Source organism: Trachypithecus francoisi, unplaced genomic scaffold (genome assembly GCF_009764315.1).
Source record: "Trachypithecus francoisi isolate TF-2019V2 unplaced genomic scaffold, Tfra_2.0 Lachesis_group7, whole genome shotgun sequence".
Lineage (NCBI taxonomy): Eukaryota > Metazoa > Chordata > Mammalia > Primates > Cercopithecidae > Trachypithecus > Trachypithecus francoisi.
In genome coordinates, this window is record NW_022681472.1 from 11,255,796 (window position 1) to 11,279,678 (window position 23,883).

The 23,883-nt window shown below is 46.0% G+C and overlaps 1 protein-coding gene across 4 annotated transcripts in view; it reads left to right on the top strand.

Annotated features, from left to right (window-relative positions):
- The window catches only part of LYN (LYN proto-oncogene, Src family tyrosine kinase), a 139,757-nt gene that overhangs the window by 102,248 nt on the left and 13,626 nt on the right, over window positions 1–23,883 (top strand). For all 4 annotated transcript variants that reach the window (XM_033202872.1, XM_033202873.1, XM_033202869.1 and 1 more), the window contains exon 11: window positions 22,660–22,813. In XM_033202872.1, coding sequence (XP_033058763.1) covers window positions 22,660–22,813 — 154 coding nt within the window. The remainder of the gene's footprint in view (window positions 1–22,659; window positions 22,814–23,883) is intronic.

The following is a 23,883-nucleotide window of genomic DNA, read 5'->3' on the forward strand; positions in this document are numbered from 1 at the left end:
GAGCCAAGATCACGCCACTGCACTCCAGCCTGAGTGACATAGTGAGACTCCATCTCAAAAAAAAAGAAAAAAAAAGAAAGGAAGGAAGGAAAGAAAGCATTTTGAAGGGAGCAGTGGAGGGTAAATCCCAGCTGACCTTTGTCTCCAGCACATGGCTTGCTCTCCCTGAGCCCCCTTCACCCTCTTGGTGTGGCCCCCTCCCTTTCACCCACACACCTGTCCTGAGCACAGCCAGGCACTGTGTCAGGAGGGATGAGCAAAGGGCACATGGTATGGAATTGGGGGCAGGTAAGTTGCAGGCAAAGACAAGGTACAGCCCCGGGATACGGCAAGGGCTGTCAGAGCAGGCACCACATGCTACTTTCAGAATACATGGGGGAGAAGGGAGCGTAGTAGGGTGGGCTAGCAGGCGGAAGGTGGGCTTTCTGGAGGAGGTGACCCTGAGAGCCAAGATTAGCCCTGCTTGCTTGGGAAGAGGTGTGGATGCAGGGATGGGTCTTCAGTTGTAGGAACCTGGTGCATAAGGGCACAGAAAAGGAGTACATGGGGGTGCAAGTGGGGGTATATGGAGAGAACAACGTGGGGGGCACTCTGAGAGACATGGACCTTAAGGAAACTAGGCCCAGCACAGTGGCTCATAGCTGTAATCCCAGCACTTTGGGAGGCCGAGGTGGGTGGATCACCTGAGGTCAGTAGTTCGAGACCAGCCTGGCCAACATGGTGAAACCCTGTCTCTACTAAAAATACAAAAGTTAGCTAGGTGTGGTGGTGTGTGCCTGTAGTCCCAGCTACTGAGGAGGCTGAGGCAGGAGAATCGCTTGAACCGAGAAGGCAGAGGTTGTAGTGAGCCAAGATCGTGCCACTGCACTCCAACCTGGGCAACAAGAGCAAAACTCCATCTCAAAAAAAAAAACTAGACCTGTTCACTCTGAGTTGTGGAAGAGTAAACTGTTTTATAGATAACTCTAGTTTAAAAAATGTATCTGTACAAAATAAAAATGCTTGTACTCAGCAAATAGTTTCAACAGGACTTACAGTTTTACCCTTTTAGTCAAAGTATGCCTTTTAGTCATTAGTGGATGCTTTTTGTATTTACTGTAATATGTATTCATGTTACCTCTGTTCTCCTTCAACACACCAAGGTGTTCTTTGTAGAAATTGGTCTGTTTTGACTATTGGAGAATCACAGAGTTCTCAGCTTTTCATGCTCGTAAGATTTTGTTTTATTACTGTGTTTGTTGCTGTTTTTGTTTTGTTTTTTAAAACTGAGACCAGGATGGGTGGGATGGAAAAGGAATGGGAGAGTTTGCGTTCTAGCCCAGAGCTCGTCTCTGCCGGGCACATGCCTGTAATCCCAGCACTTTGGGAGGCTGAAGTGCGAGGGTTGCTTGAGGCCAGGAGTTTGAGCCCGGCCTGGGCAACACAGTGAGACTCCTATCTTTACCAAAAAAAATTTAGCCAGGCGTGATGGTCGTGCCTGTAATCCCAGCTACTCAGGATCCTGAGACGAGAGGATCAATTGAACCTGGGAAGTTGAGGCTCAAGTGAGCTATGATCATGCCCACTGCACTCCAGCCTAGGTGACAGAGCAAGACCCTGCCTCTAAAAAAACAAAACAAAAGCAAACAGAGCTCGTGTCTAAAGGGTACACCCTGAAACGGACAGGACTTATTCTGAGCTTTTTCAATTCAGAGCTAGATTCTTAGGCCCTCTCCCCACCCCTTCACTAAAGCCAAGAAGCACCCGAAGGCGTTCAGCCCAAGTGTGGAGATAATTAAACCTCTCAACCAAGTGGCTTTCCTGGTGCTGCCCCTGAAGCAGGTGTGAGGCCTGAGTTATGAAACTGAGGTGAGTTGCCTGGGGATAATGAGGATCGACTGAGCATTTCAGCAGGAATGTGATAGGATGAGACTTGTTCTTTAAAAATTGCCCCAGCCACCGTGTACAAAAATGATTAGAAGGGGTGAAAGCTAGAGTCCAGGGATGAGGGAGGGAGGATGGGCCTGATCGAGGTCAGTGTTCCCTATCACAGGCACATAGAAATAGAGAAGGAATGTGCGTGGGGCAACTGAGGACTGCCATTGCGGGCACGGGGTTGAGGTGGCTGATGAAATTAGTTTTGCTATACTGGGTTTGAAGTGCCATGAAACATCAGCTACAGATGGGCAGCTAGCATGGACAGGCGTTTTAGTGTAGGGGTCTGGGGCTAGAGGCTTCAGGGAGGCTGGCGCCGCAGACAGTCATATAAATAGGGGTTGGATGAGGCCCCCTAGAGAGTGTGGGAAGGGACAGAGGACAGCCCCAGACAGACCCCAAAGAAAGGGCTGAGGGGGACAAGTCAGAGAGTAGGCTGGGGACACCAGAAGCACAGTGGCCTGTAAGGAGGAGGTGGGGTTGCAGCGCAGGTGACAGGGAGTTCTGACGCGCAGTCAGAGAACAGGGAAACTGCCACGGAACTTTGCGACAGGGAAGTCTTTGAGAACCTGACCGGACCCTCCTGAGTGACATGGTTTGGGTGGAAGCCAAGCCCTCGGCCTCTCTCCCTCTTCCTGATTCCTAGAACCCTGTTCTCTGCCTGCACAGCCTTCTCCCTAGCCCTGCCTGACTCCTCTTCCTCTTTTTCTTTCTCCTCTGCTGCCGCTTTTCTCTCCATGCCTCCCTGACCACTTAGCACACCTCATTCTTGAAAAAAAATGTGATTTCTCTTTGTACTTAAATGGAACCGTGCACTTCTCATTCTTTTTTTTTTTTGAGACAGAGTTTCACTCTTGTCACCCAGGCTGGAGTGCAATAGCACGGTCTCGGCTCACCACAACCTCCGCCTCCTAGGCTCAAGCAATTCTCCTGCCTCAGCCTGTGAGTAGCTGGGATCACAAACGTGTGCCACGCCCAGCTAATTTTTGTATTATTAGTAGAGATAAGGTTTACCATGTTGGCCAGACTGGTCCTGAACTCCTGACCTCAGGTAATCCGCCCACCTCAGCCTCCCAAAGTGCTGGGATTACAGGCGTGAGCAACCATGCCCGGCCTCATTCTTTTTTTTTTTTTTTTTTTTTTTTTTGAGGCGGAGTCTCGCTCTGTCGCCCGGACTGGAGTGCAGTGGCCGGATCTCAGCTCACTGCAAGCTCCACCTCCTGGGTTTACGCCATTCTCCTGCCTCAGCCTCCCGAGTAGCTGGGACTACAGGCGCCCGCCACCTCGCCCGGCTAGTTTTTGTATTTTTAGTAGAGACGGGGTTTCACCGTGTTAGCCAGGATGGTCTCGATCTCCTGACCTCGTGATCCGCCCGTCTCGGCCTCCCAAAGTGCTGGGATTACAGGCTTGAGCCACCGCGCCCGGCCAGGCCTCATTCTTATTTTTTAAAGTAGGTTCATACTGGCCTTCTTCTGTGATGGAATAAAATGAAATAAAATTACTGAGAGAGGAATTTAAATTATGGATTTTTAAAAATATATGGTTTTGTAGACTTCTGTAGAAACACAGCATTCTTCGCCCACCCTCGGAGCACGTGCTGGAAGTGTTTGTGTCTGTAGCTATGCAGCTCGTGGGGCTTTGTGAAACACAATGAGAAGCATTTAAAAACTTAGTCACCAAAAGTAGCCCTGGCCCCCAGTTAAGACCGGTTTGACTTAAATGTATATTCTGAGGTCAGTTTGGTGCCTGGAATGTGTTTCCCCAGGTTTCACTGAGGTCCGGATCTCAGGCCTCCACCCAGCACAGCTCTGCAGATCTCACCCTGATTCTGTGTCACCCCAGGAAATGATGTGTCTGGGTTCCTTCGTATGGTTTCTAAGGCAGCTCCTCTCTGCCAAGCAGCAGCCTGACACCCTGCCCAAGGCTCAGAGGGATGCCACAGCGTCTCCAGGGCTGCCAGAGGGCCACCTACCCTGGTGCAGAAGACCCCAACAGAGCTCCTGCCACAGTTGCTGCCTCCTGGCCTCATCCCCTCCCCACAGCAAGACCTGTTCCTTGGAGATGAGGCCTGCAGCTGACAGCCCTCCAGAGGCCCTGCCTCAGTAGGGCTCAGAGCCCATGTGCACAGGCGGCATTCCACCTAGGCAGGCCACAGTCCCCGGGAGGTGGGCACACAGGGTCCCTCCGAGCCATAGCTTTCTCAGCCAATGGTCTGCACAGCCCTCTTCACTCATAAGCAAGTCCTCTCATTTCTTCTTCCAAGATAGATCTCCCTCCTCCAGGTCACCATTGTCTCTCATCTGCACTATTGCAGTTGCTACTTTTTGTTTTCTGAGACAGGGTCTCGCTATGTTATCCAGGCTGGAGTGCAGTGGCCATTCACAGGCATGATGCCACTACTCCTAAGCACAGGAGTTTTGACCTGCTCCGCTTCTGACCTGGGCCGGTTCGTCCCTTCTTAACCAACCTAGAGGTCCTCCGCTCCCAGGAGTCACTATATTGATTCCGAACTTAGTGCAGACACCGGCTGGGCATAGCACACTGCATCCCAGAGCTCCCGGGCTCAAGCCATCCTCCCACCTCAGCCTCCCAAGTAGCTGGGATCACCAGCACACACCATCGTGCCCCACAGTTGCTTCTTTTTTTTTTTGAGACGGAGTCTTGCTCTGTCGCCCAGGCTAGAGTGGTGCAGGTGGTGCGATCTCGGCTCACTGCAAGCTCCGCCTCCCGGATTCACGCCATTCTCCTGCCTCAGCCTCCGGAGTAGCTGGGACTACAGGTGCCCACCACCGCACCCGGCTAATTTTTTTTGTATTTTTAGTAGAGATGGGGTTTCACCGTGTTAGCCAGGATGGTCTCAATCTCCTGACCTCGTGATCCGCCTGTCTTGGCCTCCCAAAGTGCTGGGATTACAGGCGTGAGCCACCGTGCCTGGCCCCACAGTTGCTTCTTAACTGGTATTGTCCAGCTTGGCAAACAGAAGAAATTCAAGGTATAGTCAAATTTGGATTTTGGATAAACAATAGCTTTTAACAGAAGGGTGCCCATTTGTCTTCCCAGGCAGCCCTGCTCCTAATGGGCCTCCCTCCTGTCTCTTTGACTACCCTCTTTCCAGGGTCCACAAAGTAGGCAGGGACAATTGAATGGTTTTAAAATTTTTGCCTTTTTAAAATTGTGGTGGTAAAATAAACACAAATTACACCCTTTTAACCATGTCTAAGTCTATGGTTGTTGGCAGTAAGAACATTCACATTGTTGTGAAACCATCACCAACATCCACCTGCAGAACTCTTTCTTCTTCCCAGAGAGAAACTCTGTGCCCACTCAATGCCAGCTCCCCACAGCCACTTGCTAGCCCCTGGCCACCGCCGTGCTATTCTCGGTCTCTGTGAATCTTATAGACTGGATGGTTTTGCATCCCTGCTTAGCTCCGTTCAGTGGGTTCCAACTATCCCCACAGAGACTCCCAACACCTGTGCATGTGACTGATACCTCAGCACTGAGCCCACCACACTCTTCCCTATCCCAGTGCCTCTTCAGAGCCCACTTCCTGGAAGCTGCCACCTTTTGTTCTGAGCCACACCACACCTCTTATCAAAAGACGCCTTCCTTGACCTTCCTTCTGAAGCAGTTCCATCCCAACTCCTGCTTACTCCATTCTCCTCAGTCTCGGCCCCCACCCATTTCTTCCATAGCATGTACTGCAATTTGAATGTTTTGATAAGTTCTTGTTTACCTTTTTATCCCCAGCACTTAGTGCAGTGCCTTATATACAGTAGATGCTCAAAAATGCTTGTTGGATGACTATATTGGCCACTTAAAATGGGATTGACTATATTCAGTTTAAAACAAATTGTTTATTCTCTGTTTCATACAGCTCTGAATGAGTAACTGGAAGAACATACTTTTTGTGTGTTTAAACATTTTTTTTAGATGTAGAGATAGGGTTTCACTATGTTGTTCAGGCTGGTCTTGAACTCCTGGATTCAAGCAATCCTCCCACCTCGGCCTCCCAAAGTATTGGGATTATAGGTGTGAGCCACCGTGCCCTGCCAGAACACATGCTTTTAAAAAGATTTTCTGGCTGGGCACAGTGGCTCACGCCTGTAATCCCAGCACTTTGGGAAGCCGAGGCGGGCGGATCACGAGGTCAGGAGATCGAGACCATCCTGGCTAATACGGTGAAACCCCATCTCTACTAAAAAATACAAAAAATTAGCAGAGCGTGGTGGCAGGCACCTGTAGTCCCAGCTACTTGGGAGGCTGAGGCAGGAGAATGACAGGAACCCAGGAGGTAGAGCTTGCAGTGAGCCAAAATCACACCACTGCACTCCAGCCTGGTCAGGCAACAGAGTAAGAGTCTGTCTCAAAAAAAAAAAAAAAAAAGTTTTCTGAGTCATTATTCAGGTGTATTTAACCGTAAAGTATTTTCTTCTTCCCCTTCCTGTATCTATGGGTTTACTTTCCTGCACAAAACTTACCTCATTGGTTGAAGTAAAAGTGAGAAAAGAAGAAGGATGTGGAATATAAGTATCTGGGCCTGTGGGAAAAACAAAGTGCTCCTTTGTTTCACATTCCTTGTGGCGTAAAGAACACCAGGAGGAATGACAGACTCTAAGTGAAGTATTTGACATTGAAGCCAATGGCAGATGCATTCCGCTTAATTTGGAGGGAAAAAAAAAAACCCCACAACTGAACAGGTTTGTCCTCCCCCAGTGTCATGCAGGGCCTCTCATGGCCTCTCTCTGGGCACTGAACAGAGCCCTTTCTCAGCACCTGCTGGCAGAGGTCGATGCTGGAGTTCCCAGGGTGATGGGCTGGCAGATTCTTCACAAAGTCAGGATTTCCAGCTCTTGTTCATTATCCACCCGGCGCCCCCAGTGTCTGTAACATCATTACCTGGCAATGTTAGATGTTACAGAGCCAACTACTTTCATGGTTATTAAGATTACATTTATACTTCAGGTTGAGTATCTCTTATTCAAAATGCTTAGGTCCAGAAGTACTTCAGATTTGGGTTGTTGTTTTTTTTTTTTAATCCTTGGATTTTGGAATATTTGCACTATACTTACTGATTAACCATTTCAAACAGTTTTGAATCTTGGAGCAATTTGGATTTTGGGTTTTTGGATTAGGTATGTTCAACCTGTAGTATTGTCAGTGGGACCAATGGTGTGCTGAAGTATATTTGATGCATTACAAGGAGCTGTACGGCTCAATCTTCTTTACCATTTCCAGACCTTCTACCTCCCCAACCCAGGACCCCCAGCTTTGGAGTCCACGCCATCAGACTGTGCCAGTCTGACTCACCTCTCAGCTGTGGTCCTTGGATCCCTGACCACTCCTCCTCCTTGCTGTTCTCAGCTCCGGCTGGCTTGCTGTTCCCAGCATAGCCCTGTCATCATTCCATCATTTGTAGCCATCCCCACCTTCAAATGCCAGCTTGTCTGTGTCTTGACTTCTTTCCCTCCAAGACTCTGTCCTCTCCCCTCGAGCCACTCTGCAGGCTGACCAGTTCCACTGCCCTTTGCTTCATTTGATGGTTTCCACTTCAGCCATCACCTCCCTTCTGTCTGCTCACCCTCCAGTGCTCCAGCCCCTACAGCCTCAGCCTCTTGCCAGTACTTCCCGTCCCTTGAACCTGCCTGTCCCTACCTCCCCTCCACTCCTGCTTCTCTTCTCTCCTCCCCTAGCTTGGAGACACTCATTGCCCCTCTCCCACGTCATATGCACCTGGCAAAATCCCAGCCCTATGGAAGTCCAACCCTTCACCTATTTTGCCCCCATGTCCACACAATAGCTGTGACCTGCACTGAGGTACCTAGCAGCTTTCTGCATTTCCAGTTCAAGAGCACCAGCCTGAGGAGCCTCGTGAACCCCAGCATGTGCCCAGTCCACTCCCTCTCACTGCCTGCTAGAAACAATGGCCCGTCTTCCCCTTCTCTGCCCTCAAACCTTCCCCTGCATGCCTCTCTCTCTGTGGATGCCCTGCTGTCTCTTTCCCTGAGACAGGAGAAGCTGTCAGTCAAGAGCGCCAACATGCACCGGGTCCTGTGCTCTCTTGCTGTTTCAAGACATTGTTCTAGAAATTCCACATTAGGGTTTTCCCTCACTTCTGCACTTTCTATAGAAATCAAAGTAAAGCCTTCACTTTCCCCTACATCCGTCTCCAGCTACCTCAGCCTCCAGATGTCTCCTCCCGCTGATGACAAAAGTGCTTGCAGGAGTATGCTCAGTTTCCCCAGTTCTCCCCCACCCGCCCTCTCTTGAACCTCCCACCACTCGACCCTAGCAGTGCAAGTCAGCAGTGACCCTCGGGACACTACATCCAAAGGGCACCCATCTCTCAGCGTTTTCCTAGGTGCCCACCAGCTGCCATGGGTCTCACTCCCCCATGGCACGTTTTCCTCACTTGGCTTCTGGGACACTGTTCTCTGCTTTTCCTTCCCCCTCACCAGCCAGCTCCTCATTTGCCCAGTGGTTAAACCTTGCAATGTCCTAGAACTCAGTCTTTCAACCTCTTTTTTCTCCACACTAAGTCTCCTAAGTGATTCCACTGAAGGTATTGTATTCATTTCCTGGGGTTGTCAGGGGGCTTAAAACAACAGAAATGTATTTTCCTACAGTCTTGGAAGCCAGAAGTCTGGAATGAAGGTGTAGGCAGGGCTGTGCTCCCAGGTCTTGGGAAGAATTCTTCTGTGCCTCTTCCAGCTCCTGGCAGCTCCGGTGTTCCATTCTTGTTGGCCGCACTGCTCCTCTTCCGCCTGTGTCTTCCTGTGGCCTTCTCTGCGTCTCTGTGTCTCAGACCTTCCTCTGCCATTCTCTCATAAAGATACCAGTGGTTGGATTTAGGACCCACCCTAAGTCCAGGGTGGGATTTCATTTTGAGATCCTTAATTAAATCTGGAAAGACTCTATTTCCAAATAAGGCCACATTCTGAGGTCCCGAGTGGTCGTGAGTTTGCGGGGGACTTTAGTTAATCCAGCACAACTGTCTAGACTCCGCTAGGCCACTCCGAAGCTTCTAGCTCCAGCCCAAACTGCTCCAGTGAGCCCCTGCCAGCTCAGCATCTGCCCAAAGATGTGTGTTGGGCATGTCAAACTCAACGCACCCCAGCTCAGTGCCTATTACCCCCTTTTCCAAAACCTGTACCAGCTGCCATCTTCTCCCTTTTGTTGATGGCAGCTCTGTCCGTGGAGTTGTCAGGTCCCAACACTCAAAGTCATTCTTGACTCTCTTCCTCTTACATTGCATATCCAATTCCTCAGCAAGTCTGGGGTTCCACCCTCAAAGTAGATTCACTTTCCTCACTCCTGTACATAGTCACTCTGACCCAACTTGAATACCCACTCCAAGTGAATAATCTAGGAGCTGGCCGTCTACTCCTGTGCTCAGCTGTGGCTTCCCCCAGCCCAGTGGTCACACAGCAGTCAGAGCAATGCTTTGAGGCATAAATCAGATAACCCCCTCACTCTCAGCCCTCCAGTTCCTTTTGGCCTCACTCGGAATGCAAGGGGAAGCCCCCATAATGGCCATTTACCTGCGGTGTGTGTCAGTCATGATGTAGATTTGCTTTCAGAAGTTACTCCTTTTCATACATTTTTTATTGTTTTCTTTGTTTGGAAATCTATGTTTCAGGGTTTCATATGCTTATCATTAAACTCACCTTGGATTCTTGTTTAAAATCTGCAGGTGTCTAGGTAGGTCCCTCTCCCTGTTAGCAGTCATGAAGGACTAGGGCCCTGAATAAGCCGCAGGGGTCCTGTGGGCTTCGATAGTCGGGAAACACTGTCATTGAGAAGTTGCTGAACCGAGCGAGTGATCCTTTTTCTAGGTCACGCATCTTGCAGGGGAATGCTGCTTTTCCTCATTAGAAAGCTGCAGTGCTGGGGAGGAACTGTGCTCCTCTCATTGCTCTAAGTGAGTGAAGCCCAGTAATTGTTTGCCCAAATCACTAGGCATGGACAAATCCTACCTGGTGAGCAAAATGCTTGACCTTGCTTATTCCTCAGCTTCAGCCCTTGCAGCCACCCCCACCCACTCTTGCCCCCACATCCTTAGGAAAAGGAAAATGCAGGAGCAGCCACAGAGAGCAGATGTCACAGACTTCCCTCGCAAACACACGGTATTTTGAAAACACACTTCAAAGGGGTTGAAATATAAATAAAGATGATAGCAAATCTGTTTCGGGTATACTTGGAATTTCTTAGATCTTGTTACAGATTTCCTTTAAGTTTGTCACGGGACAAATAAGTCAGGAATTGTTTTCGGAGGCCAGGCCTGTCTTTGCACAGGAATTCTTTTTGGAATAACACACGTCAAGTTCTTTAACTTAACACACATCTGTCTTAGTTGAAATATAACACAGCTGCCTGCTATGTATTTTCTTCTTCTCAGCTATCTGACATAGTGTATATTCATGTGCTGAATTATTATTTTCTGTCTTCCCCCATCAAAAGTAAACTCTGAAGGCAAGGACTGTGTTTAGTGGACCTGCAACTGGGTGGGGCTTGTGGCATACAGACAGGACTGTGTGTGGTTGGATGGAAGGGGATGTCAGTTCTCGTTAGCTAATGGAGATACCTTGACCTTCAGTCTTTTAATATACTAAGGGTGGCCGGGTTCAGTGACTCATGTCTGTAATCCCAACATTTTGGGAGGCTGAGGCAGGAGGATCACTTGAACCCAGGAGTTCAAGACCAGCCTGGGCAATATAGTGAGACCTCATCTCTACAAAAAAAAAAAAAGAAAATAGCTCTGTGTGGCAGTGAGCACCTGTGGTCCCAGTTACTCAGGAGGCTGAGGTGGGAGGATTGCTTAAGTCCTGGAGGTTGAGGCTGCAGTGAGCTGTGATCCTGCCACTGCTCTCCACCCTGGGCATCACAGTGACAACCTGTCTCAAAAAAAAAAAAAAACAAAACAAAACAAAACAAAACAAAAAAACCCCACCAGAATCCCCCCCCCAAAAAAAATAAAAAAATTAAAAACTCCTACCTTATATATGCACTAAGTGAGTAGTCATGGCGTAGCATCCTAGTGACATTACAAATAGCAGCCGTATCCCTTTATATTCCTGCCAGCAGTGTGTGAGATTTCCAGTTTCTCCATATCCTCACTAACACTTGTTATTTTCTGGGTTTTGATAATATCCATCTTCAAGGTAGTACAGTGAGTTTCGAAATATCCATCCCAATGACATAGTCCAGTGAGTTTTTGCAAGAGAAAGTAAACGGGTATTCATTGACAAACTTTTCTTCCTGTTTTCTAAAGAAGGTAATTCTGTTTCGTGGACACTTAATGATTTAAATATGGGTATTTGGTGAAGCTGTCATTTTGAAAATCATCTCTCCCCAAGGCATTGCGGGTCCTTGCATGCTGATGGATTGACTAGATTTTGAGCAGTCACAGAAATCTCCACCAGCCCTAAACTTGGATATGCCAAACACTGCCTCATCTTTTAGCTATGAAGGTAGTCTACAGACTGCAAGCTTTAACTTGACTGTTTGTTATGATTATTATTATTTTAGAGACAGGACCTCTTTCTGTTGTCCTAGGCTAGAGAGCAGTGGAGGTGATCATAGCTCACTGCAACCTCAAACTCATAGGCTCAGGCAATCCTCCTGCCTTAGCTTCCTAAGTAGCTGGGACTACAAGCATGTGCCACTACACTCGGCTGATTTGTAACTTTTTTGTAGAGATGGGGTCTTGTTATGTTGTCCAGGCTGTTCTGAACTCAAGAGATCTTTCCTGCGTGTCCTCATAAAGCATTGGGGTTACAGGTGGGAGCCGCCATATTCGGCCTAAGTTGACCACTTTTTAAATTATCGCGTTTTCTTATTTCTTTTTGCCTCCTTTTTTTCCACTGCCAACTTGGTGAGCATTGTATTTTTAGAATAGAATAAAAAGAATCTTTTCTTGCCAGGTGCAGTGGCTTATGCCTGTAATTTCAGCACTTTGGGAGGCCGAGGCAGGCAGATCGCCTGAGATCAGGAGTTTGAGACCACACTGGGGAACATGATGAAACCCCGTCTCTACTAAAATACAAAAAATTAGCTGGGTGTGGTAGCGCGTAGGTCCCAGCTACTGGGGAGGCTGAGGCACAAGAATTGCTTGAGCCCCAGAGGCGGAGATTACAGTGAGCCAAGATCGGATCGGGCCACTGCACTTCAGCTTGGGCTACAGAGTGAGACTTCATCTAAAAAATAACAAAATTATATATATAAATATAAATATATATATTCTGTTTTTTTTTTATTTTCAGACAGAGTCTCACTCTGTTGCCCAGGCTGGAGTGCAGTGGTGCAATCTTGTCTTGCAACCTCCGCCTCCTGGGTTCAAGCCACAGCTTCCTGAATAGCTGGGGTTATGGGTGCCCGCCACCACACCTAGCTAAGTTTTGTATTTTAGTGGAGACAGGGTTTCACCGTGTTGGCCCTCGAACTTCTAGCCTCAAGTGATCCACCCACCTCAGCCTCCCAAAGTGCTGGGATTACAGGCATGAGCTACCATGGCCGGCTCAAATCTTTCTTTTTAAAGGAAGGAACCAGTGTGGATGAATGCTTAAGAGCACAGACTCTTAAGCCTGGACCAACCAGGCTCAGGTTGGAATTCTGACCTTTCTAGGGAAATTGTAACCTCTCCAAGACTCAGCTTCGTCCTTATTACTATGAATATAACCTACTTTATGGGCTTGTTTTAATGATTAACATGCCTAGCAAGTGCCTGGGCAAGTAGTAGCTAATACATGGTAACTATCATCATCATCATCAAAGTATAGATTTCACTATTTCTTAGCAGTTATACTTGGAAGAGGAGACTATTATGATAACCAAATAAAGCTAAAATAAAATTTCCAAGAAATTTTGATCCCAAAAATGTAGAGTACAAACAAGAATGCATGAGCTCTCTGTTACGTCCCTTTCCTCCATCCAAATTATGGATTGAAGATGAGAGAGATCTAGTGTTGGGGAATCAATGAATATTAACAAGTAGAAAAGTATTTCTGTGACAACTGTTGAGAGGTATAAAACAAATGCTGTCATATTTGCAATACAGACAAGATGTGTTCTTAAACTTTCTTTTTGCTAACTCCCTGGTGTGTGTGTGTGTGTTTACATTCTATTTTCTGTTGTTATTAAATGGTCTTTTTAGGTCAGTTTTGGATTGACTCCAGGGGCTTCCTGTTACAAAAAATCCTTTAGAGAGACTGTAGGTTTTACTCAATTGCTACTTATTTTTCAGTTCCAACTTATTAATATTGTTATTTTATAGGCTTTCTAGGGCTTTTGAATATCATTAATTATGTGAATTCTTTTTCTCAAGCATAGGAAGACAATACATCCTTAGAGAGTAAGGCAAACAGTGCCTACTGAAACAGGTAAAGCACCAGGAAAATCAGATCTTCATTTTTCCTACTTTTTGACAGATTTCTCATTTAATTTTTCTCACTGCTTGTCTAGATGACAAATGTTTTCCAGGCAGCCAGTTCTAAGACAGGTTGCATTTTCAGTTCCAGTTTCTCATTTAGGCTGGAATTTCCTGGGGGTAGATTTTAGCTTTGCTTGAGAGATCACATTCAGCCCCTCAGTAAGGTTCCTTTGATCCCTTTTTTCCCTCAGTCATCTGACAGAAATGGGGGTTCTTCTCATTAAAGTGGAAAAAAAAAAAAAAAAAACTTCACCGAACAAGATAGCCTTGCTTGTCTTTGCCAATTTCTCAAAAAGCAATAGTAATTAGGATGAACAGAAGAGCACTAAAGCAAGATTTCCAGAGTGAGGTCATCCACACAACACTTCATTATTTGTCCAAAGCATTGCTCATGTTCTCTGGTGGTAGCAGCTGGGTATGTGTGCTGAGCAAACAGTCTACAGGGCACATGCCCAGCAAGGCTGGTGATGGCTCGGGTGGGAGAGAGCTTGCTGGAAGCCGGTTTCACTGTGTGGGGTGCTGGGGTTGACAGATTTCTCACTGGGCCTTTGAGAAAAGCAGGAAAAGATGAATGACCTGGATGGTCATCACTAGGAAGCTACTAAGCAGGGGCATTATTTGAGCTCTGCTTGGGTTTGTAAAACATAATTGAGATTTCCCTCTCCATCAAATCTGCATAAAAGAAGTCCATCTGATATATTACCTAGGGCCTTGGTGGTTAGGAATTTCCCATTTCTGTCGTGGCCACAGGCAACCCCCTTCTCAGTGGGTGTGTTTGATGACACAAAGCCACAGTCCTTCATGAGGGAGAGCCCAGTTGCCTTTTCTCGAGGCGGTCCAGGCAGGTGCATGTGGATGGGGCTTGCTGAGCCTACTCACATGGGCACTCCCCATTCAGGAAATAGCAACTTGGACTTTCTGCTTTAACATTGTTAGAGGAGAGGGAATTTAAATGAGTGCATTCCACTCAAATGTTTTCTAAAACTTTGGTCTGATTTAACCAGACCAAAAACTATCTGAGATAGGTCTCAATCAATTTAGAGGTTTATTTTGCCAAGGTTGAGGACCATGGCTCATGATACAGCCACCAGAGATCCTAGGAACATCCTACAGCTTGATCTTACACATTTTAGGGAGACAGAGGTTATAAGCAAAGACATAAATCAGTACACATAAGTTGTACATTGGTTCAGCCCAGGAAGGCGGGACGTCTTGAAGCTGGCAGGGGAGGCTGCCAGGCCTTAGGTGGATTCAAAAATCTCCTGATTAGCCAGGCACAGTGGCTCATGCCTGTAATCCCAGTACTTCGGGAGGCTGAGGTGGGTGGATCACCTGAGGTCAGGAGTTTGAGACCAGCCTGGCCAATGTGGCAAAACACTGTCTCTACTAAAAATATAAAAATTAGCCAGGCATGGTGGTGGGCACCTGTAATCCCAGCTACTCAGGAGGCTGAGACAGGAGAATCTCTTGAACCCAGGAGGTGGAGGTTGCAGTGAGCTGAGACCGTGCCACTGCGCTCCAGCCTGGGTGATAGAGCAAGACTCTGCCTCAAAAAAAAAAAAAAAAAAAAAAAAAGAATTCCTAGTTGTCCATTGGTTGGAGGAGTTAAGCTTTGTCTGAAGAGTTGTAGTAAGCTTGGGTTAAGGTATAGGAAGTGGTGATTGTAGAAGCAAAGGTTCTTGTTATGTAGATGAAGCCTTCAGGTAGCAGACCTCAGAGAGAACAGATGTGAATGTCTCTTATGGGACCTTAAAAGGTGTCAGTTAAATCTCTCCTGGATCAGGAAAAAACCTGGAAAGGGAATGGGATTCTCTACAGAATATGAATTTCCCCCATGATGACTTTGCAGGGCCATTTCAAAATATGTCAAAGAAATATATATTAAGGTAAAATAATTTGATCTTCTTTAGAACCTGTTATCTGTCATGTGATGATATACTAAAGTCTGGTTGGAATTTAGTATCTTATTGCTACAAAGAGTCTGCTTTATCAGTCTCAGGATCTCTATTTTCATGTAAATGCTGGTCATTGATGTCTACACTCCAAAAGGAAGAAGAGCACAATGAGTCATGTCCAATTCCCCCTTCTCATCATGGCCTGAACTAGTTTTTCAGGTTTCTTTGAAATTCCCTGGGCCAAAAGGAGGATCTACCCAGTTGGTTTAAGAGGCTTAGAATTTTAATTTTGGTTTACATATTTTGAACGTCATACCCTGGGGAAAAGTTATTTGCAAAGTAAATAGGACTCTAAATTTTGTATTCTGTCCCCACCCTGCCCAGCATAAGTGTTTGTCTATGTAAGTGTGTCTCTGTGTGTGTGAAATCATACTAGAGATGTGAATATACCAACAAATAGAGACACGCTGGCAGGACTACCATGTCGACTTAAGCAACTGTGTCCCTAGTGACCTCTGAGATGCTGATTGGGGTCTAAGGTCTATCCCTGTTCCCACTCTGCCACCAACCCTGACAGCTGGGTTGCCTCTACCTGGAGGAAGTGGCACCTTTTCTCACCTGCTGTGGCCCAAAGGGTGTCTCTGTTGAAGGGTTGACACTTCCTGTTTCACACCAGCAGTGGGGGAGAAAGTCCTGCCCCTTTGGGGTCAGAACGTTGGGTAAGACCTTACTTCTCTCTTTGGTCCACGTGTGCCTCTAGCTGCCTCAAAGACCTGACTTGTGGAAGGCATCTGTTCAGCTGATTGGCAGTGGAGGAAGAGGCAGACACTTGGTTACTAACTCCTTTTCTTCTCATTGTACATTAGAAAGGCCATTCTGGATGACTGGAAATCTATCTATCCAGCGAAACAAGATAAGGCTGCCTGTTAACTCAGTAAACATTATTATTAATATGTTCTGTGTACCTAGACTTTTCATTGTGTACAAGATACCAAGAATTTCACCAGAACCCCCCACCCCTAGGATTTGCTCTCTGACCCAGTAGTTCTCTGCCTCCTCCCAGGACAGCAATGGTCTCAGCATGGTCTTCTGTGTCGTTGGCTTCAGGCACAGGTATTTTCAGGAAACAGTTGCCTTGCTCCACACTCAGAGTTTTGGTCATAGTGCACCCCCACAGGCTCCCTTATCCCTGTGCTCAGTAAACCGCTTTTTAAAAATGAAAATGAAAAACACAGAAACAGCAAAGGTAGAAAATACCATCATATGTTTTCACTGAAGGCAAGAAAAGAAACTAAAAAATGTGCGTTGGCCATGCTATTTGAGCCAAAGAGCATGCGAAACATCAGCACATCTCAGCTTAAGTCAAGAGTACGGAAACCTCACTGACATCGTCTCTTTACATGATTAGTCTCATTCTTGGTAATGGGGATGCTTTTTATTTCAGATTTCTAGTAGCTTCACACATCAACTTTCTAAGACAGTTAGACATCAGCATCGGATGAAAGAGGCAGCTTAAATTAGTTCTTTGGTGTCAGCAGGTGGTTCAGAAAGTTGGGATTTTCTTGTCTTTGTTCACCCCTGGGCCTGACCTTATAATGAAGAGAATCACATAGCCTAGGATGAAGAGAATCTCCTCATTTGGTTTAGAACCAAAAGATTGTATCGGTTTCCCAAGCCCTGTGAGTAATAGCTGCAGGCCCAGAGCCATGATAGGGAGGGAGAGGAGCTGGGGCCTGACACTGTATCCCCTGCCTCCAAGCCATGAGGCCCACAGAGTCCTGACCTAAGTTGCAGGAAAAACAAGCTCAAACCATGTGTTCCAAACAGTTGATGGGCTAGGAATTCTTCCAAGGTGTTTCGAGAACCTTCCTTACCTGCCCCTTCCCTCACCTCATCTCCACATGGAGCTTCCTCCTCCCTGGCCTAGGCTCCTTATGCTGGCTCTACACATCTTAATCCTTCTTTCGTTAAGCTGAGTTGCATTCGGACTTTCTCTCCAACCATTACAAGGGTAACAGTCCACCTCTGAGGTTGCTCAAAGGCAGCATGTTGAGACTAAGATTTTATTGCAATCCTAAAATAGCTTAAGCTTTCAAACCTATGATCTAGTGCTGTGCTTCTCAAACTCTAAGCTCTGGAGGCTGGGAAATCCAAGATCAAGGCACCAGTAGATACAGTGCCTGGCGAGGTAATTCTTTCTGTGTCCTTACATGCAAGAAGGTGGAAGGGCAAAAAAAGGGTCAAACTCTGTGTGAAGCCTCTTTTATAAGGGCCTTAATCCAGTTCATAAGGGAGGATCTCTCATGACCCAATCACCTCCTAAAGGCTCCACCTCTTAATGCGATTGCATTGGAGATTAAGTTTCAACATGAATTTGGAGGGACACATTCAGACCATAGCATCATGCATTTGCAATCGGAGTAAGATTGCCCCCAAGGGAGCGAAAGTTGATCCCTTGGGGATGAGAAAGTCTTAGATATTACAATAGTTTGTGGCCCTCCAAAGTTCATACCTACCTAATACAACCTTCTTTCCTCATACTTAATTTCTCCTGTTAAGGATGCCTTAACTTAAAATTTTAATTTTAATTCAGTAATTCTTCCTGGAGGAATGATAATGGAAAAAAAGTTTGAGAAACAATGTTCTAGACAGAGACAACCTAAACAAAGCTTTGCATGTACTTCCTGAAATGGGAACCAGAACTTGGCCTGGGGAGAGCTTGTGATTCCCTTTCTGAGGGGTGAAATTTGGACTTAACAGCAATGAGAGGAAACCTCAGAAGTCTCTTTTTATCTTCTCAGAGAAGAAGTACTCTCTCAATGAAGTCTTTGGGTTCCAGAAGCACTTAGTTAACTCTTGATACTGAGCTCTCTTGTGGGTCTGACATTCTGGAGTGTGGTGTTAGGAATGTGGACTTGGAGGTCAGACACACCTGGTGTAAATGGGAGCATTCCCCTTCACTCTGCAGCTTTCAACTGGTTCTTTAATTTCTCAAAGCCTCATTTGCATCTGTACAATGGAAGTAAAACCTACCTGGTCCATTTGCTATTAAGATGAAACATGAATTGAGTGTAAAGGATGTGAAGCAGTGTTTGGTGTATAGTAGGTGTTCAATTAGTGGGGGGGAAATGGTGGTTATCAATATCCATCTACCTACCCACCTACATATCATCGTCATCTTAGTAAAATGTCTGTGGGCAAAAAACAACAAAACAGCCTTCTGAATCAAACACATCCTCTTCTCATGAAGCATGACCAACTCTATGTAATTCCCACAGAAGTCAGGCTTTCCAACCTGCTGGAACAATAGGAAGTGGGAGTCCCTGGGGACAGCTGAGCCTTGGTTTATGTATTTATGTGACAGCTCTTTCTGCAGTGCTGAACGCTACATGGCCCTGGAAGAGGAAGAAGGTATTCCACGAAAAGTTGACCCAACATTCAATTAGCCAAAGGAGTCTCCAATTTCTTCCTGCTGTTTGAAATAGAGCTGGATTTACTTTAGCTGTAGTAAATAGACCGATTTCAACAACAACAATTAAGGTTTTTAAAAAAAGAAACCAAGGAAGAACAATACACAAAGACCAGGGAAAGAATAAAGAGAATGAATTAATTTTATGTAAGAGAAGAGTTGTGATATTTATGATCTGAAAAGCAAATCATATCTGAGAGCTTTTATTTTGCTCCCATATTCATTATTTATTCTACTTGGCTAATGCTATTGTTTCTAATCTTGCCTTGGTGAATGCTTTTATTACCGTTTAGAATCTGAGCTCCTTAAAGCACTCTGGCATGGAAAAGAAGGCCAAAATACACTAGGCTTGTTGCAAGTCTGTTATTATTTCTGAGAATCATTTTTTTAAAAGCACTCAGATTTATGCAAATACGGGATGTGGGTAGGTGTGACAAAAGCCTTACTAACAAGTCCCTGGAGTGCTTTTTGTAATGAGTTGATCATCAAAATCTGTTTCCGAGAAGGAGGGCCATGTGTGTCCTTGCTGCCGTGTGGGAGGCTCGGTCCCTGCCACCGCACCCACCTGTGTGGCCAATCAACAGCCTTGGGAGAGGGGCCAGCACAAGGTTCCTGGTTGCTATTGTCAACTGTGGTTTCAGGCCCAATTTGGGACTTCAGCCAGCTTTGACTTCTTCGGGTTCTTGGCCTAGTTTATATATAATTATTGGAATGTTAGGTAGATAAGTGTCTAAGAACTAAGAATTTTTAAAGGCTGCACTACCACGCAGTGGAGCCGGGAGGCTGGGACAGAGTCAGCTGTGACTGCTCGATTGCTGCTGTCTCATCTGGGCTCCCATAACCAACTCTGGTCTGTTTGAGCCAGGCATGGTGGCTCTATCGCCAAAAGCCTACTTGGTTATAATCATACACTCCTTTCTTTCACACATGCTCAGCCTGATCTTCGCTCTCCACTTTTCCCATTGTTACTGGCTCTTTCTAACAAGTCTTTGTTGAACTTGGGTTACCAGCAGACAAAAGGAAACAGAGGCAGGGCTCCTCTCTCCCAGCCGCCACCAAAATTGCCACCCCGTATCATCCGTTTCATTAGTGCCCACTCTAGAAGGAGCTATCCTGAACTTCCTGATGCCCTCACCATGCCACTCCCTGCTGGCTGCCTAGAGCAAGTCAGACTCAGAGGAGCTCTGCCCTTACCAGATTGTCACCACTGCCCACCTTCTGTTGACTTCCCAAAGAGGCTGTTTGAATCTTTTCCAGGGTCAGGTAAAAGTTGTGCATCTCCCCAGTGCTCAGTTTGTGACAGTTAGGAGAAAGGCAGGGGACATGAGGTCACTACTCTCCGAACCTGCCCTGTCCTTTTCCTGCTATCTGTGTGGTTTCTGCTCTGCTCGGCCCCTGTCCTACTTCTCAAGTTCCTCATGAAATCAAGCCTCCTGCTGTGCTCAGTGCCGGGATGCGGGAATGCACATGCCCTACACCTTCCTTGGGTTCATATTCCTGCAGAAATTGTGGACAAGTAGTCAGGTGAGGAGCAGGGAGCGCTGGGGATGCACACACACCTCACAGGAGAGGGTGTGCCAGGCATGGCTTCTGGGAGAAGTGAAATCTCAGCTGAGACAGGCAGACTGCTTAGATCGGGTGAAAGGGGCAGGGAGGGAATGAATGTTCCACACAGAGGCGGGGGGTGTAGAAGCACAAAAGAGGGGGTCATGGTGAGGAAGTGGAAGGTTGAGCGGGGGCCGGGTCATACAGGGCCTTGGCAGCAGTGCAAAGGAGCTTGGACCACATTCTTTGTTTCCACTCAGAAGTGAAATACTGGACTGAACAGTCTTTGAGATGGATGTAGGCCACACTGATTATTTTACTTGAGATTTTTGTGACCATGAGAATGTCATCTGCCAAATCCCTGCAGTAGTGGGCTAACAAGATAGTATTCTGGTCATATGAAAACACCAGTCCATTTCCCTAAGGACTTACTTTGTCTCTGATAAGAGGTTTGGTCACAAGTTTGAAGGTTCCAATGTGTACAAGTGAGAATAGAAAAGATATTTTCAGCCCTGGAGGTGTTTATCGACTGGCCAACATGACAACACTGAGAGCATTGAACAGCATAAAAATAATGACAAAGCTGTGATCAGCAGCTGCAGATGGTTTTTGTACACATTGACCGTCTAGGGCAAGTAAAGGGGAGTTCAGGGAAGGCCCATGGGGCAGAAGGTAAGGCCAGGGATTGGCCTAGAGGGGAAGGAAAGGCAGACCCAGTACTAAGGAGCTAATCTTTTGCTAAGCAACGTGGTCTGCAACTGGCTGCCTGAATTGCTTGATAACTAGGGATGCTGTTGCAGATGACTGGGGAAAGTCAGATCCTCCAAGCTGAGCCATCTGCAATTCAAGGTAGAATCTGGCAGAATACATTCATTCCTGTGTGAAAAGTTCGAATCAGAGTTTTCTCTAACTGCTTACCAGATACACTACTACTTGGCTTTCTTTCCTTCTTGCCCTTTTTCTTGCTTCTTACTTCCCTCCCTTCCTTCTCTCTCCTTTCTTATTTCCTTCCTTCGTTTCCTTGTTCCTTCCTTCTTTCCTTGCTTGCTTTCTTCCATCCTTCCTTCCCTCCTTCCTTTACTTTATTCCTTTCTTCTCCTTAACATTATAATTTGGTAATGTCTTCCTTAGAAACCTGACTTTGGAACGATACTACACTTCTATTGAGCAACGAGTAGTAGTTTTGCCTCCCTATGTTATTGTTGTGTTTAAATCCTGGATTGTTTCCTGCTGTCATACTTTGTCATGAGAGTGAATCTTGCCGGGCGTGGTGGCTCATGCCTGTAATTTCAGCACTTTGGGAGGCTGAGGCGAGTAGATCACCTGAGGCCAGGAGTTCAAGACCAGTCTGGTGAAACCCCATCTCTACTAAAAACACAAAAATTAGCCAGGTGTGGTGGCACATGCCTGTAATCCCAGCTACTCGGGAGGCTGAGTCAGGAGAATCACTTGAACCTAGGAAGCTGGAGGTTGCAGTGAGCTGATATCGCGTGACTGCACTCCAGCCTGGGGGACACAGTGACACCATCTAAAAAAAAAGAGTGAATCTTTGTGATTATCCTGGAGGGAATACGCAGAGAGAACTTGGAGAACCAGTTCCATGGGCTGTTGATTAACCTGACAGAAAGGACATCCTGTTCTTGATAACTTAATAATTTATTTGTATTAGCATGTCACTTTCTCCAACTCTATTTTTAGAGTTGGTTCAGGCTGCCATAATAAAATTCCATAGACTGGGTGGCTTAAACAAGAGACATTTATTTCCCACAGTTCTGGGAGCAAGGAAAGCCCTGGCAGGTTTCGTGTCTGATGAGGGGCCATTTCCTGGTTCATAGATGGCACCATATAGCTGTGTCCTCACATGGTGGAAGGGGCAAGGCAGCTCTCTGGGGTCTCTTTTACAAGGGCACTAATCCCATTTGTGAGGGCTCCACTCTCATGATCTAATCACCTGCAGGGCCTTACCTCCTAATAACTATTGCCCCAGGGTCAGGATTGCAACATTTGAACTTTGGGGTAGGGGGCAGGGAATGGGACACAAACATTCAGACTGTACTATCAGTTTTCTGATTTGAAAAACTGGCATAATGACATCTATAGATCTACATGGATGAATTTAGGAGGGTCTTAAAAAGATTCTTCACACATTAGAAAATGTTAAGACTTGTTGCTAATTTTTTTTTTTTTTTTTAAGGATGACCGTTATTGGAGATTTGGCGGGGGGTGGTCAGTTATTTTAGAAAGGGCTCAAATGGTGATTGCCATTACCCACTGTCTTCAAAACCTGAATGATCAAAATAGTATACATGAAAAGATTTCAGTAATTCATAAGTTTTCTGGTTTTCCTTGATGGCCCTTTCCAGTCCCCTACCCTACATATGAAAATGAGAGCCTATTTCTGTTTTCAGATTGCAGAGGGAATGGCGTACATCGAGCGGAAGAACTACATTCACCGGGACCTGCGAGCAGCTAATGTCCTGGTCTCCGAGTCACTCATGTGCAAAATTGCAGATTTTGGCCTTGCTAGAGTAATTGAAGATAATGAGTACACAGCAAGGGAAGGTATGTTCCAGTAACGATCTTTAGATGTTTTATTATTGTGTTTTATTTTGGTTTTGTCTGTTTTTGACAAAGCAGTTGCAATAGTATCATTAAGAAAAACTTGTTTGGTACAACATTTAAGCTGTACCATAATTGTCTGCTTACGGTTCTATTCTAATAGTTTCTAGAAGGTACTCTCTTGATTAACTCCACATGATACTTTTGTTAGGCTTACAAATGCTATCAGTTGTATTTCAGTTAAGCAATACAAAACACAAATAGATTCAGCAAGATCAAGATTCTTGTTTATTTTACATTGTTAAAGTTTTCACTCAAACAATGAATATATGGGGCTGTGGAGAAAATATTTATAACATTAATTCTATGTTCTTTATTCCAGCCTTTTAATTACAAATTAAAACATGAACATTATCATACACACAGAACTAAATATAATGCAAAAATTCTACTTCTTTATTTTCCCACATTCTGTATTATATATGGGAATCAAAAATGCACAGAGAGGCCTAAGTTCCCCAGCCTGTGGCACACTGTCCGGGGGCCGAGCACGGTCGGAACTGCACAGGCCTTTCTTGGGCTAGGATTGTCCATGTGGTTATGACTGAGGATTCTTATGCTCTCACCCATGAGAGCTGAGCCAATATTTTTGCAGTGCTCACTCTCTTCTGGAAGAAACAAGCACTTTCTTGAAATTCCTAAGCATTGCTGAACAAGGATTATTATTATTTTATTTTATTTTTTTGAGATAGAGTTTCACTCTTGTTGCCCAGGCTGGAGTGCAATGGCGTGATCTCGGCTCACTGCAACCTCTGCATCCTGGGTTCAAGGAATTCTTCTGCCTCAGCCTTCCGAGTAGCTGGGATTACAGGTGTGCACCACCACATCTGGATAATTTTGTATTTTCAGTCGGGGGGGGCGTTTCCATGTTGGTCAGGCTGGTCTTGAACTCCCAACCTCAGGTGATCCACCTGCCTCAGCCTCCCAAGTGCTGGGATTACAAGTGTGAACCACTGCACCCGGCAAGATTATTATTTTTTTAATGACATGTTTGTTATTTCTGGAAGAGGTAA